Source organism: Myodes glareolus, chromosome 13 (assembly GCF_982192425.1).
Source record: "Myodes glareolus chromosome 13, mMyoGla1.1, whole genome shotgun sequence".
Taxonomy (NCBI): Eukaryota; Metazoa; Chordata; class Mammalia; order Rodentia; family Cricetidae; genus Myodes; species Myodes glareolus.
Window position 1 is genome coordinate 18,591,157 of NC_142038.1, and position 19,553 is coordinate 18,610,709.

Sequence of the window (19,553 nt, forward strand, 5' to 3'; positions counted from 1 at the left end):
TCTGCTTTGTTTTGTTATTCGAGAGGGCTTCCCAGTAGCTATGGAGCCAATTCTAGAACTCACTCTGTAGACCAGGCTGACCTTGAATTCACAGAGACCCGGAGATCTGCCTGCCTCTGCCTCCAGAGTGCTGGAACTAAAGGTGTGTGCCACCAGCACCCAGTTGGTTGTACACATTTTTAATCCCAGTACTTAGCAGGCAGAAGGTGACGAGGCTAGCCTGGTCTACATACTGAGTCCCAGGTCAGTCAGGGCTACATACCCTGTCAAATGAATAAAACGAAAAGAAGGAAAAAGAGAAGTAAAAACCTCAAGTTCAGAGAGATTTCTCAGATAAATAGCTTAACTAGCTTCAGTTTGAGAATACCTTCTTAAAACAAACAAAAAATGAAAATAGTATTAAGTCCCCCCCTCAAAAATCAACAGCATTGAGTTTACTTTACTTGTAACACACAAATATGATAACAATTCTACAAGCTCTGAAATGTTCTAATGATAACTGATTTCCTAAGTCTGGTCTTTCTCTCACTTGTATGGATAAGCGACTGAAATACAAAGAGAATGTTGTATTGGCAGGGCTGCCAGAGAGCACGCTCATTGCCGCATACACTTTACCAACAGGGGCTGGGAAGGACACAGCCTACCTTCTTCTTTTCTGTGGAGTAGCTGGCAGTGCCAACAAAATGCCACAGACAGAAGAATGGATACAGGCTTTGTCACTCTGAGAGGGGACACTGCTAAGTTGCTTAGCATGTGCGACACACACTCCTGATCATTTCACAGAGTCTTCGGTTTTCCCTGACAGGTCATCGCTACTTATGTAAGCTATATTCTACCTTAAACATCCTATCTCACAAATCTTTCCTTCGAGGGACATCTCATTCTCATATGGTTGGACACTACTGCCCCTTGTTGTGGAAGAGAACAAAGAAGAAACATTCTTAACACACCATTCCCATATATTTAACTTTGGCTTTGTTGTCTTTGCCAAAACATTCTATTTAACTAGATTCTAGGCATTATAGGAAAAAAAATCCATGTTATTTCATCTCATTGTTAAAAGAAACATGCTGATAACAAAGAAACTCAATAATAATTGCAGTGACATATGGCTGGCTTTGCTTCTATGTTGCATGGTATGCTATCATGGGAGATGTGATTATATTATTTATGATGTAACTGCGATCACTGGATTTTTAAGAGTCATATAATCTCTGCGTTTATTACTCTACAATGAACAATACTGGTACTAGGCTTCTTTAAAACATTATAAAAGGCATGCTTGCTTGAACAAACAACTGAGGTCATCTTTGCTTACGTCTTTGTGATGGCTGCCCACTGACAACCATCTAGCAATTATTAGATGTATACTGAGTATTTGTTGATTTTTCTACACAATATTTGATCCTTCAAAGGATTCTATTCTAAGTGGGGATGCGATGATGTAAGTCAGTCTACATTTACTGGTTGCTAGCAGTTTCTTAATATTTGGGGAGTTCAGACACCCTTTTTGGTAATATGATAAAAATTTCATCATCCATTCCTAGTTACCTCCTGATGCACTTTTCACTATAACTAGAACATCTTACTAGAATTATATAAGAAAGGCACTAGCATTCTGTAAAGACAAACATGAAATAGATTTCAAATGCAGATATGCATATGCCATAACTGTTAGCAAGGGCTCACTGTGTTCAATCTACCTACCATACAGGAAGTGTATACAGATAATAATATACTTTCAATAAATAGCCTTAACGAAGAATATTGTGTCAAAAGGAAAACACTACATCAAGCTATTGTTCTATTGCTTAATCTTTTAGAAAGCCTCTTAACTTATTGATGTCACCACTGAAAACACCCAGGAGGAATACAATACTGTACTGTAGGCAACTGGACAGGTTGCTATAGAAGTCCTAATTATCACATGTTTCAAAGGAAATTGCCAGAATCTTACACTTGCCATGCCTAGCTATATAGAAAGATACAAGTTTCATTTAACTTGTTCTTTCTATTCTTATGTTTTTCTTCAAAAATAACTGCTAATCATTTTGAATTGAACAATTCATAAAACAACTTTCTGTGATTGAGATGTTTTATCCTTATTATTTATGCTTTTGCAACAACAACAAAACCTTGAAGAAACAGAAAATCTCAACTCTCCTCTACATCTCCAGATACACCTTCATGTCTCTGAATGAAGCACAGGTGTTTCATTTCATATCCAGTCCAAAGATTGTCACTTAAACCTATGCTGCTATGATGCTTAACACATCGGCACTTGCGATGCTTCTACTGTGGAAGGAAACTCAAGCCACAGCACCCTCCTGTGTGATTCATTTAATCTGAGCTCTGTAATCTCAACTTGTGATTACTCTTTTGTTGTTTTTGGAGGCTGTGAGTTCTCCATAAAGTTGAAAGGAAGATGAGCTTTATTTTCCAATGAATATTACTTTGTTCTTTGTTGTTGAGTTGGAAGCACAGCTGTGCACAGTAGCTTCAATGAAGTGAGGGACAGCCACAGAATAACTTGCCTGAGTTCACAACTATAGGCTCCACAGAATTATGTACACTCCTTAGACTCACACCCACTTGCATTAATTTAGACCTGGAATTGCCATCAGGCAGTATTGATTTAGGTTGATCTCAGGAATATTTTTTTCCTCTAATTTTATCTATTTTGCAGAGCAATGTTGCAAGGACTAGGACTATTTCCATTTTGTACAAAGTTATTAATATACTATTTTTGCATAATTGAAATGGTTAACAATAGGGACAGTGCCCAAATTTTTAATTCCAATAAAAACATAATTAAAGGCATTACCTCTTAAAAGTATTCATGTATAGCACTCTTCATAATAAAATAATATCTTAAAATACAATATCCTGGAATAACTTTTATTTAAAATATGCAAGTCTTATATTTATCCCAATAATCAAGTTCTATAATGGACCTGACATGGGCGTTATGCATAATCTCCAACTACACTGTTCCAAGATTAATCAAAATGGATAAGTGAAGCATTAAAACTCGTGGGCTAAGACCCCAAGCTTAGAAAACAAATTCCATTCAGTGAAAATGAAACAGAGCAACCTTTTGGTTCCTTAAAATGAGCTGTAAGTGGAGAAGGGTTTGGTGCCTTCTCTGTCCTGAAAATGAGAGCATACATTTCCAAATGTAATTCAAAAATAAGAGTGCTAGCAATTATTTGAATTATCAGGTTGAACTCATAAATTGTGACTAGATAAATATGGAACTATAATTTGTAAATGTTCAAAATAATTCATTTTCTGCTCTAGAAAACACTTTTATCCTGAACCTGAGAAAAGTCAAATTTAGGAGTGCCTTTCTTATTTCAGTGGCCAAGAAGAGTTCAGCTTCCATTGTCAAGAAGATCCATTTAAAAATGGCTTAGTATCCAAACATATACTGATGAATTATTCAGATCTTACTTTTGAAATGTGGGAACAAGAAGAAAGTTTGGCAAAGTGGTGCTATATTTTAAATTTAATCATAAATCAGTTCTTGGGAATTACAAATAAGGCCTTAGAAGCCGGCTGAGGACCAGATTTGGTCACTGAATGCTGATTGCCGCACTTGCTAAAAGGCTAGAACAAGGCACACACATCGGAGCAGAGCATGCGGGCCACAGTCATGGGACTGACACCCAGGGAAACCTGTCCTTAATTTATCCCGTTGTGTGCAGATTTGGCAAGGATCTCCAAACATCATTTACATACCATATGCCCTGAATTACCTAGGCACAATGGCTGTGCGTAAATATGTTTCGGGTCTGACTGTTTGCTTCTTTTATGAGTGTTTGCAGCTTTCACTTCGTTTCCACATTGCTAAATAATTTAATGTGCTATTTCATGGTGCAAAACGATGTTTTGCTAAATCAATAACTAGTTTTTTTGTTTTGTTTTGTTTTTTTGGTCTTGTAAAGAGAAAGAAAACGTTCCTGGGATAAGCAACCAAGGGATATTATTTCTCATACGTGCAATTCAAATAAAGGAAATCAGCTATTTATGTTTTTGCCTCATTTTAATCTCTGTATTTTTATGAGGCATATAAATGTGACACACTCGACAGTAAAATAGGTACAAGTCAGATGTTATGACTGCTGCAGAATACAGAATGTGTCAGCAAGTTCTCATATTTAAAAAAGATTTCCCAAAACATATCCTTCGCCATTCCTGCACCTAGTCCCTATACAACCAAAGCAGTACAATTGGCCTGTGCCTTAGTTTCCCTTTTTTCTCAACGATAGTGTCCAGATGAATTAACATTTTCCAGATTCTCAACCTCAATTTAAAGCTAATTTGAAAATGTACACTTAACCCTCAGAAGCTCAGTAACCTTGAACGAGAACTGTGAAGCGGAACTGTGTACATTGTCTCTCATTGCATGTTATGAACTTAATTTCACATTAAAATGACATCAACACCTTCATTTTGGATAACATTTTACACAGTAGGAATATTCATTAATGTAGGATAATAGTGTGATAAGCAGCTTAAATATTAAAGAAGCAGGGGAAAGCTAGTTAGTCTACTTTTTACATGAATGAAAGCTTAAAAACTCAAATAACTGAAGAATTAATTTTGAAAAATATTTAGTGACGTTCTGCCACTATGTCAAATGCAAAACACCCATGGTGCAGACATTTTTAAATGTAAAGATCTCAGGATGACTACAGAAAAATCACAGTCACTTTCTGATCAGACATTAAATGTGTTATAATATTCAGAACTGAATAAATTATAACAAATAATTATACTTGTATTAGTTATATTCCTAAATAAAATATACATGCTATCAATATATTTTGTTCTAACCATTGACTATGAACTATCTGAAACGCATGAATCATTCTCACATTTGATAAAAGAGGGAAATCTAGCAGCTATCAGATCAGGTCATTTGTTGATCTTTAACTAGAAAATATAAAGTGCTCATATAATTCTTAATTGGATGTTAAAATAAATGGCTGAGCAGCTGTGTCTATACAGCAGTACAAAAATTAGCAAAAGGTAACAGTGTTATCTGAATTTTATCAAATACTTGGTTTTCTTTAGAGGACAAGAAAAAGAAAGAAGCTGCAATTGGAATATTGGCAACTTAAGGGTTAACAGACATATGCTGTATAATTAGGAGATGCATTAATGATTATGAATAGTAAATGATTTGGTGCAAAGAAAAAATTTAGTCAAAGGGACATGTACCTATCTTACATGTTTATTAGTAACTGTATATAACTAGAGATTTCTGCTATTAAGAATCTTGCATTATTGGTGTAAATACTTCCAAGGGTACATCAAATTGTAATCTTTCATACGACATCCATCAAACCAGGCTGGAGATTTTGACAAACATTAAACACAGTAAGGAGGCAATTATGTATGCATGATTTAATCTGCAACTAATTAATATGCAAATTTATTCATATGTTAGTTACTAAATTAAAAATGCAAAGAAGCCCTTATGGTGATTCTCGAAATTTTGCACAAACAGAACATTTAAAATGTAAGAAAAATGAAGTTTTTTCGAAACCTACACCACACTTTTGGTATCTCTAGAACCTGTTGCATTAAGAACCCTAAAAAAAATAGTGTTTAAATACTAGATAATAATTTAAAAGGTGTGCTAATTTCATGTGAGAATGTGGGAACAGAAAGGTTAATCAGAATTCTCTCGAACTCTTAAGTGATGCGGTCTCATTATCAGACAAATGATATTCTATTTCTAAGCCTTTTCCCCTGCTATGGGGTTGTCGATGTTGGTCATTTTCCTGATATCTCGTGTAAATGTTTTGGAAGTTTTGAGAGGAGTAAACAGTATTTGAAAGCAACCATCTATATTGAAAATTCCAGAGTAACTTTGAGACCATTTGGTGTTCACTAAACATGCAATTCCCTCCTCAAGATGGCAACTAGCTCTTTTCGCCTTTGGGGAGCAGCTCTCTGCAAACAGAGAAATACAGGGAAATTGTGAAAAGGCTGGAAACTCTCCACAGCACTTTCCCCAGAATCCTCAAAGACACAGCGTGGCTAACCAAAGAGTAACAGCCTCCGCAAAAGACAGGAGGTCATTTTAGCCGCATCTAATCTGACAATTTTAGCCCTGCATTTCCAGAGTCCAAAATCGAATTGAATCTTTTATGTGAAATGAGGGGTGTGGAATGGTGATAATTTTAAAAATATCTTTGGGTGTCTGTGCACTTGGGAGCATCCATTGAAGTGCACGGTATTATGCTTTGGCATGTGCCTTCTGGGGAATCGAATTTCTCCAGGACTGCCTACTGATCAGCAGCAAGATTTACTGTGGACCAACTCCTCCTCTGATCACCTTTTCATCCAAAGTCTGACCTGACGGTCATGTACTCATCTCCTGAAGTTGGTTGCTGGAACATCTGTAGTGGCCTCAAGAAATCAACACAAGTCAACTGTACGAGAAAACACAATAACAGCTTCGCCGGCTCTTCCCAGGGCTCTGAACTCTCACCCACGCTAAAAAAAAAATCTCTGTCAGTCTCGTCTCTGCCAAGTGACACACAAAAAGGAAGTTAACCATTGGCTGTTACTTGCCTTCACAGTCTGACTCCCATTTCCCAGCTTCCCTTAGCCCATGCGGATGCCAAGCGGACTGCAGCTTGCCCATTTCATTTGGACCACGGCAGCCAAAAAAAGCACTACCCCACCGCGCGACGACAAGCAGTCTGTTTTGATATTAGTGCCTCAGTAGGTGCTGTAAGAGAGTCAGATGTCCCCACACTACATGCCCTCCCCGGAGGGACTCTGTCCTAGTCCTCCTCGGCCAGAGGGATGGTGTGCATGCCACGCACCCTTAGCTGTGAAAACACAGGGGACAGGAAAGGCACCATTTTCGAGGGACAGGGGGAAATGGCCACTAGTGTCTCTTCTACCAGGGACAGAATTCATGGCCTCTGCTCAACGTTCGCATCTACCTAGAAATCTGAACTCGGATTCCAATCAGTCCCTGCAGGCCAGCTTCCATGGTGAAACTGAATTACATAAGGAGCCTTTTTTCTTACATAATTAAACTGTAGTAAATGCTAGCTAGCAAGTGAGTATCAGGTTTTCTTTCTTTCTTCCATGAAAAGTAGGGGAATATTTGGGTTCGGGGTGGGGAGGTTTTTTGTTTGTTTGTTTGCTTTTATTATTTACGGGGGTGTGGTAAGACAGTAATAATTTTTTTCCTCCTAATGCATGCTGGTTTCTCTGCATTAAATGCACAGGATCAGAACCTAATGTCATATAATCTCTGAATGCCTGGGTCATTCTCTCTCGTCCTTTTCAGCACGAACATACAGCTAGGTGAACTCTCAAGGCAAAGGTGAGAGGTGCAATTACCGGGCACTGCAGAAGTCTGAGGACACTAGGGTCCTCTTTGATTTTTTTCTTTTTCAGGTGGGCTCATTTTTTTTGTTGTTGTTGTTGTGACCGAAACTGAACATAAAGCTTTAAAAGCTTAAACGTACACATTTCTGCATTCATTACGCAGTGTTGAATCTAATTTGTTCTTTTCACTGTCGCAGGAAGCGCATGTTTGAAGCAATCTGTTTCCTCATGTGAGTGCTTTCCTGTGTGCTTAAAAAAAAATTGCGACATACTTTACCCCGAGTAACCAAGAGGTGATCATAAATATCCCTAAATAGCATTAAACAGATATGAAAGACATTAACACTTTCAGAATGCCAAAGTAGTATTAAAAAAAAAATCTAACAGATGCTCCTAGGTCAAAAAGTGAAATGTGTGTTTCCTGAAAAAACATTCTCATCAGAATCATAAATGAACTGCAAGTGGAGAAGTTTGGTGTTGCTGAACAAACAGGGATCATTTTGGGGACGAACACAAGCCATCCACTGCCAGAGAGCACTCTCCATGAAAAGCCAAATTACAAGAAAGTTTGGAGAAAGCCAATAGCTTTTGTAATCCACAAGGTGGCAATGACTCTGAAAGAAGGGACAGCTACCCTGGACCCACACTCTTCCCTGGAGAGCAGACATTCTCGGTGAAGTACTGCTCCACTGGCGGCGGCTCACCAGTCACGGACCTTTCACAAGGAACCGAACCTGCTGCCTTGTTTTTGGCAAAATGAAATTGCCCGGGAAAAAGCATTCATCTTGAAAATGTTGAGCCCAAGCGCCTCCCAACTCCCAGCACCTGTAGAAGATTTCTTCTGTTCTTTAGGAGAAGGACGAGTTCACTAACCAGCTTTCGTTTCATTTTTAACTATTTTTAGTTTCTCAGAGGTGATGCACAGATCTACTGTTTCTTTTAAGAATTCCACGGTGGCCTTGAGAACACACACACTGCAATCACTCAGTAAAGGCTGGAACCCAGCACCCAGCAGTCGTCAGCTTTACTTGGAAGTATCTGCACAAGCAGACAGACATATCTAACGTCAGAAATGTACCTGAACTGTCCTAAAGACATCTAATTCTCATTTCTAAGAGAAACGCAGGCTAGGCGGACCATCAAGACCTAGTTGCTCCACACACAGCAACTGCCAGATGCAGTTAAAGGGCCAGGTCAGAGCTGGGAGCAGGAGCCACGCCTATAAAGGTAGCCTGTGCACCACTCGAGAGGAAACAGGTTCCTGGCTGATTTGAGACTATACCACATACACACTAGGGAAGAAAGAACAAGTATCTCTCCGTTACTTAGAGGTGGGGCTGACTTAGCCATAACAACTTCTACAACTTCTGGCAGAAGCAATTGCTGGCAGAGAGCAATCAGGAACGGTCCTGGGTGGGCATCTCAGCCTCCTGCCCCACACACAGCAAGAGCAACAACACAGAACACACCCGACAGCTCCTCTGCAGAGCTACAGTATATGGCTCATGATTGTGGAAGGCTGACTGGAGGCTTAGCAGGGCCAAGAAGAAGGGACACAAAGAATGTCTGAAGCAATGCCTAAATTCAGATATATAAAACAAAACAAAACAAAACAAAAAACCAAGTGGCCCATTCCGATTAAGAACTGGGCCAGGTTCTGCACGCAGCTGAGTCTCTGCTCTGATGTGACCTGCTTTCACCTCAGCGACCCTGTCAGGTTATTCTTCCTCAGATGCTAAAAGAAGGGTGGCAACCTTGTTGCTGAAACTTCTGGTTCAAGTGTAATAATGATAGCACAAGCAAGCGATGGCAAATGTCATGGATGGCCAGTGAGCAGTGCAGCGAACCCCAGGAACGCTGCTCAGTCCCATGCTTCAACTGCTCTAGCACCTTGTCTCCATTTGAGAGCAAGCTCTCTCCTTGCTTTCTTTGGCTCTCCTCAGGGAGCCACTCCACAGGACTGTGTACAGGACCACATTAAGGCATGGAGGGCCAGTTTCCTGGGGGTGGGGTGGGGTGAAAGCCTTGACATTTTTAATTTAATCTGGGTAATCAAATGCATTTAAGGTGGTGAGGGCTGGCCGGGTATCAAACTCAGGGCCCTGTGCGCACTAGGTAAGAATGTTACTGCTGAGGTCCAGCCCTAGCCCTTGCCAAATGCTTTCTAAGTTAGCAATGGCCTTGGTGTAGAGAGCTCTCCTGCGCTGCAGAGGGTGCTGAACAGCTGTGGGCAGCAGGGACAGCATCTTGGTTATGGACACAGGAACTTACAGACAGCCTGGGCAGATCTCAAGCACAGCTCTGCCCCACACAAGCTGCATGGCTGGGGCAACACTCCCCTTCTCTCCACACCTCAGATGGAAACAGCTGCACCCACCTTAGGAGTTCTGTAGGATTGCATGATGTAACGCAGAACGTACACCTGTGATAAGGGGTTGCCTTAGCACACTGCCATCGTGTCGTCACGGGCACTGTGTCCACGCCCAGGCCTGAAACCTAACAAGAGCACTGAGAGGAAGCCCAGCACCGAGTTAGGAAGAGCTGGGACTCCCCTCGGGCTCCTCTTCATTCTGTTATCCCCAGACCCATTAGGACGGCGGTGGGCTTGCAAGTCACACGCAGAGGTCCTTGTTTTTAGCTCTCATGGGACAGACAACAAGCACAAGCTGAAGGGGGCAATAAGAAGTTTCAAGGGACAAAAGTCTACTTTGTTATGTGGGATATTTTCTTCAAAGGCCAGACATGCTCAAATGCCGGTGACACCACATCAAACTGCATACAGCAGGTGGCCCTGAAAACTAAGGCACGTATACCACTGCCGGGAGCATCTAGACTTCAGGTTGGTGGAAAAGTGGACTTGACAAAACTGGGAACGAATGGGAACGCGCACTGTCCCTTCCCAATAGGAAGTCTCAAGCACACAGGGTCTCTACCAGCAAGCATGTGGATGTGCTTTACTAAACGGAAAGCAAAATGGGACTTGTCTATAAAATAACTGCTTATTGTGGTGTGAGTTTTACACATCCAAACTATTTCGAGCTAGAGTAAATATGTTGAATTTCATTACATTTTTGCCCATGGATCAGTGAAACCGCTGATAATATAGACCGTTATCTTGGGTAACTATACAAATGAACTCTATGTCAAAGTTCTATGTGAGGGACCCGTATGCTTTCAGCAACACAACTTTACTTCTAAAGCACATGTCGAGTATCAAGGGGCAGGATGTATACCTGTTTTATATCATATTTTCACCAGTACAACAGCAACTGCCATTTGTTTCTTTCCTGTTCTGATGCCAACGAGGATTACCACGCCATGAGCACTCAGCTCTCTGCTCCCGTGCACCGAGAAAAGAACGGAACACCTTGTGCCCCTCGGTCACGCTTTGAGTCCTCTCTTAATATTTCGAGTCTCTAAAGTTTGTTAAAACAGCAGCCTGGGTTTTATACATGACTTGTTATTGAATTATTTTGTGCCTCAAAGTTCGCTTCCTAATGAGCAAGCCAGAAAATATTATTGAGCCCCGTGTTAATACACCTGAGCACCTGTGCCACAGCCCAATTCCCCAAACGGGGTTACTTGAAAACATTACCGCGAAGAATCAGCCACCTACTTGAAACCGTTTTCTCGTAGCAGCTAATGATATAATGATATACTGTGCCGATCAGGAGAATGAAAGCCATTACAATATTATTATAAGTATAATCCAGGAGGCATATTTAGAATGATATGGGCTGGGAGGGAGGAGGATGCTGCAGGCAGGCAGATCCTCTTCCACAGATGATACCGGAATAATTGTTCCAAAACAGCATTGTTAGAAAATCTCTTAACTGGCGACAGCAAGCGGCGATGGCGATGATTTTTCTAGGTGTGTGTGATGGATGGTGCCAATTTTCATGACTGAATGTACTACGGAGTTCATTTTTCTGAGAAAATACACCTTCCTACTATGAATCCATGCTTCACAAGACAGTGAGCTCCAACATAGCAGTGCACCAAGACATGTTCCCGCAGCTGGCTTTGAAGACGGGTCCGCAAAGTCGAGGCATGCCCCTATTTCCCTCTTCTACTGAACAAACAAAACACACTCAGTGAAACTTTACACATCCAGAATGACTTCTGAGTTCCCTGTAAGTGACTGCTTGCAGATCAATTTCCCTCACTAGCACCACATTGAGCTAATTCTGCAGCTTGCAAGGGTGGTGTTTCTACGCTGCTGAGAGATAATTTTTAAAAGTATATTCTTTCTGCAAAAATACAGCTTTCACATTCGTTTTGGACTGAAATCGAGACACCTGAACAGAACATAGCTCATTCCGCTTTGGGGCTCTGAGGTGCGACACCAGCAGTCAGCTGCATTACCGTAAGGTCCCTGAAGAGGGAGCATGTGTTCAAGTGAAAGCCAGCAGGGCCTGCTCCGCCTATGCAGCAGCTTTGAAAGGGTAAACACACTCACTGGCATGTTGCTGGTCTGAGATCAAATAATGGAGTATTTAAAACTACCGAATCTGCCTGCATTTTATGAAAGTTCCTGTGCTTTGAAAAGGAACACAGTGGCTACACAAACACATCCTGGACAATACAGACCCAGGCTATTCCTTTGAAATGCCAGTTTAAAATTCAATGCAATTTACTTTTAAAAACAAACAAAGCAGGTGCCTGTCCACAGCCCAACTATAGCTATTCTGCCTTAGGAAAAGACAGCTTGGCTCTTTTTGATGACATTCCTCATTCTTTTAGACTCACTGACACTTCTAAATCACATTTAGCCCCCTGCCTCCTGCCCCAAGGTCTACCTCTGATTTATTACTTCAAATAAAAACTTTGGAATTCTGCAAAAGAAACAGATCTTGGAGATGCAGAAATTGTTACTAACTGGAACAGGGGATTTCTTTTTCTCTGTTAGAATATAAGACTGCTTCGGTCAGCGAAATTTTCTTTTAATAGTTAGGAAGGAACAGCTTCGAACTGAATATCGAGTCCCCATCTATGCATGTCCAAAAACAAGAAATCCACAGAGAAGGCAGAAGCCTCAAAACAAGCTTTATAATGGCAAACTACATGGAAGTCCTGGGGCCATTCTCTTTCTGAGGTAAAGGAGCCTGGCAGCCAGTTCTCAGAGTTCTGACATTAAACCACAAAGAGTCCAAATTTACACACCAAGTTACACTCTACAGGGCAAGTGAGAAAAGAAAAGTGCAAAATAACCGTTCCCTAAAATGTGTTTCTCCTTTCTCAGCACACGAGTACAGGTGTCTTGTATAGCGGCTGAACTCTTAAAGAAGTTCCAATAAATCTTAATATTGACACTGAATTAGAAAACTTGATTACAACCAATCACACACACTGGGGAGGGGTAAGGGTAGAGTGTTTCATGCCTACCTTAAGGCAGCCTGTTGAGAAGATGAATCAGACAGACAGACAGATAGACAGACACCCACCCCTCTCGTAGGGGGAATGAAATTGTCTTGCTTCCTTTGAGTCTCTGAGGTTTCTAACTTTATAATTTGCAGAGATAACCTTTGACTAGCTAACAGATATACAAATCTGCCCTCTACGGTGAGCCTTTATTTTTGGTCCTGCCCCCAACCCTTACATTTCTTTCTCATTTTACATTTAAAATATGCACACCAGAAGTCTCTTTTTGAAGAAATGGAAAAATTGTGTTTCAAAGTTGCAAGAATTATTCTGAAATTCTCAGTAATACAGAACTCTTTTAGGAAACTTCTGGGAGACAGGAATGCCAAATGGTGATGGTGCATATTTCCTGTGCATGCATTCTGAAATAATGAGTCCCAAATGCAAAGATCTTCCTGTATTTATTTCATATCCCAGAATCTCATGCAAAACTCAACTCTTTATTATCCTCTAAAATCAACGGAAAGGATGAGATGGATTTCCAGAAAACATACTATTGAACTTAAAGCTTCAGGCTACATCAGTGAATTCTGCATTCACTACATGAAGAGATAAATACTTTGTGATGGACAGTCGTCCCTGAGTTTGCATATATGCTCCATATATGCTACAAAAACTGGGTGAATGTTCCTTTTATTTGCACGTTTAACTGCATTACCGCAATCTCCTTCCCCCTATATATTTTCATAATTCATTGGCTCCATTTATGTGATCAAATCTCATATTTTAGGATCTTCAACTAGAATATGAGCACACTAAGTTCAGAGTTGATTCTATAAGCAGACCGAACATTTGAGTGGAAACCCATACAATTGTTTGTATCATACAGAAAAGGACCTTGAAGACATATTCTGTTATATATCTTATCACACACTGGGTCCTTCTAGAATTCCCTATACAAGCTCAGGTCCAGGTGGCCTATGCCCAATTTACTCACGAAACATTTAATACTGCCACAGTCATCTTAAAGGGGCTGCATCACTGCTTGGGTTAAAACGTGTTGATATGAAAATGTACCATGAGATACAGAACAGTGTGTCTATGACTATCTTATGACATCCATCAAAAGTGATGAGGGCCTATGTGCTTTAAATACTATGGTTTTTAACCATTAGTAAATAAGTTATCAATTCTTCTTGAGAAATCATTTGAGATTTCTTTAAGGATCTGAGGAGGAAAAAAAATCTAAAATATTTTAAAGTATAGGTTCAATTGCATATCTAAAACCTGCAAACTAAAACACATTCTAATGTGATAGAAAGTATCTAAGAAAATTAATACTGTTAGTATTATTTATTCACTTTTACTAATGTAATCTAGTAATTTCTCTATAAAATATAGCTAAGTACAGACTTAACTCTTTTATTTTACCTAAGAATTCATGTTTCATGAAGATATCAAATGGGATCAAATACATACTACACTTTTGTTTTCTCCAATCCACCTAAGGAGCCACTCATGTCTCAAATAATCTTGGAGATGTTCCAATCTTATTTTAGAATCTTTTCCTCAGATCTGTGCATCCAAAATTATCTCTGACCACTTAAAGCTTGCCAGATCCTCCTGAATTAAACATAAATAAATAAACCCAAACTACAATTTAGCATGGAAATTAGACTTTACTGCACAATTCAGTCTGTGAAACTCTCCTTGGAGACTATGGTGGTCGTAAAACAGCTCTTAGGGTGACCTTCGCACTTCCAACCTTACACTGTCCCAAAAGGCCTGAGCAAGCCTATGGGGGGTTCACAACAAAAGTGAAGACCAACTCTACAAATACTGAAATACTAAAGTGTACCTCTTCTTCACACTTTCTGATAAAACATACAGACTTTCAATTTGATGATCCAGGCTTTGTATGTTTACATGTTAGCAAGCACAATAAAATTGCCAAATGACATCTGTTCCTTTCTTATTTTCTGTGCATTTGATAAGACTATTTTTAAACAGTACACTTTGAAATTGTTACTTTCCAGATTTTAATTCTATCGCATTAATTTCTAGTAAAAAAAATGCACGGATCATTTCTTCTAAGCTGTAATTTAATATTGTGCCTTTTATTCTCTGCATAAATGCACAACTCAATGTGCACGATCATTAGGCTACTCGCAAACAAGACCCTTGCTGGAAAGGCTGGTAAAGCTGCAGAGGGCACAGATCATAGGGAAATAGACTGTAAAGCAGAAAATCGAGATGCAGAAATCTAAGCAGTCAAGAAGCTCACATGCAGATTTAAAGGTTAGAAAGGCCAGATGAGCGGCGACAGCAAGCACAGACACAGCTTTAGCGCTGAAGCCCCTTCAGAAGAGGAAGGCCATGAGACAGTGGGGCACGGCCCAGGACAACTTTTGGCAGCAGGAAGTGGGGCTCTCTGAACAAGTATCATTTCCCACAGTCTTCCCTTAAACAACCAAAGTACCCTAGACATCACTCCAGATCTCTGCTCTCCAGTGGGCCGCCTTCTCTTCCTCTGTGATTCTAAAGACAGTAAGCTTTGTGGGTGATCCTCACACCACCCTATGTGTCGAGCCTTCAGGGCGACCCAAGGTCTCTAGATGTGCCATACAGTGCAAATGCCAAGTTCATGTCTCCTAACAAAACTATGACACAACATTGAGCCAAGTCTCTCTCTGTCTCTGTCTCTCTCTTTCTCTCTGTCTGTTTCTCTGTCTCTCTCTTCTTCCCTCCCTTCCACTTCTGCCTCTCCCTCCCCTTCCCTCTCTCTGCAGGCAAAGCAGAGCTTTGGAACAAAGCTAGGCAATTCTCCCCACCTCCTTGACCCAGATAGCCTGAAAGAGCCAGCAGCATGACAGCAAGGAAGTCCACCTCTCTCACACAAGTGCATCACGATATGTTCCTGTGGAATACCACACTGTAAGTGTTCCTCTGTTTATCTACGAAAAAGAGAGGGCCCATTTCACTGGGGGGTGGAGGATGAGTTGACGAAAGGGACTGTGATAGATTTATTACTATTTATCATGGTCAATATGTATCTAAGCGAACATAAATGCTTTTATCTAACCAAATCACTGTTAAAAAAAAAAAGCTAACCCAATCTTTTACTATGTGTTACAGATATACTCAAGAATATGTTGAAACAAGGTCTAGAAGTATCTTGAATCAGACACATTTCTTAATTTTATTTGAACATAAAAATAAGGGAGACATAGATCTAAAAATACAGAAATCTAGATCTACTAGGTCAAAGTGCTACAGTGTCTAGCACAGACTCTTTCCTAAAATCAAGTAAAAATACACACCTTTTTATTATGGTGTCAAGGTGTGGGTCTCATTATCAGCAGGAGAATAATACAGCAGAGCTAATGTATACTAAGCGAGCCACAACTCAAAGAGGACTGAGATTCTGGAATTACCAAGTAGGGCATTGATGGGAGCGCATGGTTGCTCAGACTTAACTTCTTTCCGCTTAAACCTTAACTGAATTTTCATCTTGTTCCTTGTCTTTTGAAGAAGGGCCATTTATCATTGCACCCCACAGGGCCAAGATGAAGATATTTCACCATGAACAGTTAGTTCTCTTGGAAGAGTTAGTCCTAAACTCACTGTCCACCAAAAGCCAAAACTTGGAACAACAGAAACAAATTTCCAGTGTCTAACTCTCATGTGTTAGAAGAAAAAGACTTTCTGTTTTCTGAGCAGAGGGCAAGGGAAGTGCCACCAACAGCAATAAAACACACACACACACACACACACACACACACACACACACAAAAACCCTTGCAGATGTTTTTGTAGAGACCAGCTAACTAAGAAGAAATACTTAAATATTTGTAACGAGTTAACTTACTAATAATTAGTATCATCTCAGATACTTCAAGAACCGCTAAGAAAGTGTGAAGATTTCTGCAATTTGTTTTTGCAGTGGAAAAAACAACAAACAAACAGTAACAAAAGTCTCAAAGTTCGTTTCACCACATCACCTAGACGAGATAGACCTAGTGGTGGGGCTTCCCTGCACAGTTACATTGTCACCTCAGAACAGCCAAAGTCCCTTTCAATGTATTTAGTATGGTCGGGGGGGTTATGTTTAAATGTAAACAGCTTCAAGGTCTTTATCATTTGAAGCTGTCATTATAACTCTAAAATCTAAAATGTCATCTACATTAACTCTACCCCAAACATCAATAGGCCTACACAAACAGTCAATTTCAATAAGATATAGAAACTCGAGAAATAACAACATAGTACAGTCTTAAGTGACATATTGATATTCTAAAATGACTATTTTATATGCCATTGGCAGTTTTATTTACACAATATTTTTCCATATTTATGGCTAATTTTGTGGTGCTTCTTCAACATTATCAAGTCTGATAATCAGCATACAAAATTTGTGGGTTTTTTGATAAGACTTATTCTGATATATTCATTTAATAATTTTTTTGGATGAGCTGAACCGAAATCAAGTCAAATACACAGGTGTGTGGGTTAATCTAGCACATTTGCAAAACCCATTATTCTTCTAATTTACTAAAAATGAAATAGAACCAAGGAGAGCACTGATTGGTTATACATTTTCAGAAATCTAAATATAATTTTGTCTGAAAGTGTAAGAACTTATAAGACCCATCAGTCTTTTTTTTTTTACATACTAGAAAATTAAGTTAAAACTGTCTTTGCATGTACAACACTGGAAGGAAAGATTAAAAAAGAAAGGAAACAGGGAAAGAAGAGAGGTAACCAATTTTTTTTTTTAATTTTACATAAGGAGAAAATTGCTAGCAATGGGTTAGGTATAAACAAATTAAATACCTCCTAGGACCTAAAATTTGCAAATGCATGAACTCAAATCAATGTGTCATGCATTTCCTGTGATTAGAAGCCAGTTTTCCTAGGTTGGGGCCTGGGGCATCACAGCAACACCCGACAACACAGCTCCAGCTCAGGGTATTACAAATGCCAAGAATGCTTTGGCTACCACTGGATTCCTCTGACCTCACCTTTGGCATTACAGAGCAAACAAGCAGTGACCACCTTTGCAGTCCTCATTCATCCACCTTTCTAGAAAATAGAGACGTTCTCCCTGCACTCTGGGCTGAAACCCATGTAAATTTCCTCTAAATCCGCTCCGCAAATCTCCTTTCTCATGCAAATCCCTAAATCATCATAATACTGACAAAGAATTTAACCAGTATGGGAAACTAATACTCATGCACTCCAAAGCCCTGTACAGGTAAAGCTGTGTGCAACCTGAGGTACCTTTTCAAGGCTCTCTTCAGAGCTTAACTTGCTGAACACCAACCTAAGCACCAGCCTTCCAGCGGGGGCAATTAACCACCGCTGCCAGGGTCAGGTGCTGGTCCTTTCTGCCTCTTCCATGTTCTAGATGCCCAGGCAACTGTGGGCGCATGGAACTTCACCGACTTCTGCCTTCTACTGACACCAAACAGAACCCAATGGACAAAGTAAAAACAGGCATTACTTACTGAAGAGGGCAAACCTGGAGGAACTTTTCGGACTTTCTTTGTCTGTACCTCTGCAATAAACAAAAACAGAAACAGAGAAGTTGTAAGCTCCCACATGCCCAGTTCGCCAAAGGAAAAGATATCAAAGCAAGAAACTACCAGGATTAGGGATTAGGGGAGACATCCTAGCTCACTCCCGCTCCTACCAGAAATCAAGTCAAATTCTGCTTTGCAGGTGAAATTGAAGAGATGGGCTCTGCCTGTGGCTACTTTGTGTTTTAAAACACGGGTTTCTTGTGTGCACAGTCAAGTGACACCCTGAAATAAGCAGACATTTAAAAAGTTATGCTGCTGTGTAAATTGTTACCATATCCCCTGGGGGGGGTGGGTGGAAAAGGCACCAAGCTGAGGATTGACTCCATGCTGAGGAAATGGGGGTCTTTCTGGGGCAAAGTTGGGGTAGGATGGCAATTTTTAAGAAGTGAATTTAATAAAGACTCCAGGCACTCAAACAGAGAAGGGCCTTACCCATGGCACTACTGTGAAGAGGCCTCCGCCGGGTGTTATTGCTAGAATACTGATAGTACTGGGAGCCAGGCTTGGTGGGCGAGAGGGTTCCTGGATTGCCCATGTCCATGTCCCCTCCGAGGAGACTCTGCTAGAGGTGGAAAGAAACAAAGAAACAAAAACAAACATGGAAGTTTAATTTTTCACATTTACCACCTCGCACGCAATTTTAAGCAGAGTAATACAAACCCCAGCGTTTGCTGAGCAAAGACAATTAGCAAAACAACTGCCAAGAAGCAAAAGCCACCAAGAAAGCAGCTATCATCAAGTTCGGTATTTTTAACCCTTTACTTTGCACACGGGGAATGGTACGCCTTTAAACCAAATACATTTTAGAAAATCACTTCAGATGACTACCACTTTAATTTTGTAAGAAAATGTCTTTTCCTTTAACACGAATGTTTTCTCTCCCTACACTCAGGCTCCTATCTGGGAGCTTTTTATACCCTAGTTTCGAAAGTACTAACATGAATCTCTTTTTTTTTTTGGAAAACACACAACCTCCCCCAGATGCACACACTGGGGGTACACGGCCCACTCTCTGCTGGGCAGAGCCTGACCGTCCAGGACTTTGCAAGGCGCCCACAGAGGACAGAACGGCGGATGAGTGGAGAAGAAATTCAAACCCCTGGGCAAACTTTCAAGATTATGGCCAAAGTAGACATTCTCTGGAAACGGGAACAGCCCATGCTCTCCTTAAGACTACCAGGAACTAAAACAAATCCCCACGAATTAAATGTTCACCTGAACATTCCCACAAATATCATTAAGTTATCA

At 40.3% G+C, this 19,553-nt stretch overlaps 1 protein-coding gene across 15 annotated transcripts in view; it reads right to left on the reverse strand.

The window, feature by feature from the left end:
- Tcf4 (transcription factor 4) overlaps positions 1-19,553 on the reverse strand; it is a 343,415-nt gene that overhangs the window by 105,667 nt on the left and 218,195 nt on the right. For 8 of the 15 annotated variants that reach the window (XM_087895926.1, XM_087895924.1, XM_087895928.1 and 5 more), the window contains 2 exons: positions 18,738-18,867; positions 18,231-18,280 (listed from right to left, as the gene is read on the reverse strand). In XM_087895926.1, coding sequence (XP_087752052.1) covers positions 18,231-18,280; positions 18,738-18,867 — 180 coding nt within the window. The remainder of the gene's footprint in view (positions 1-18,230; positions 18,281-18,737; positions 18,868-19,553) is intronic. The other 7 variants (XM_087895929.1, XM_087895927.1, XM_085676463.2 and 4 more) reach the window with 1 other exon arrangement.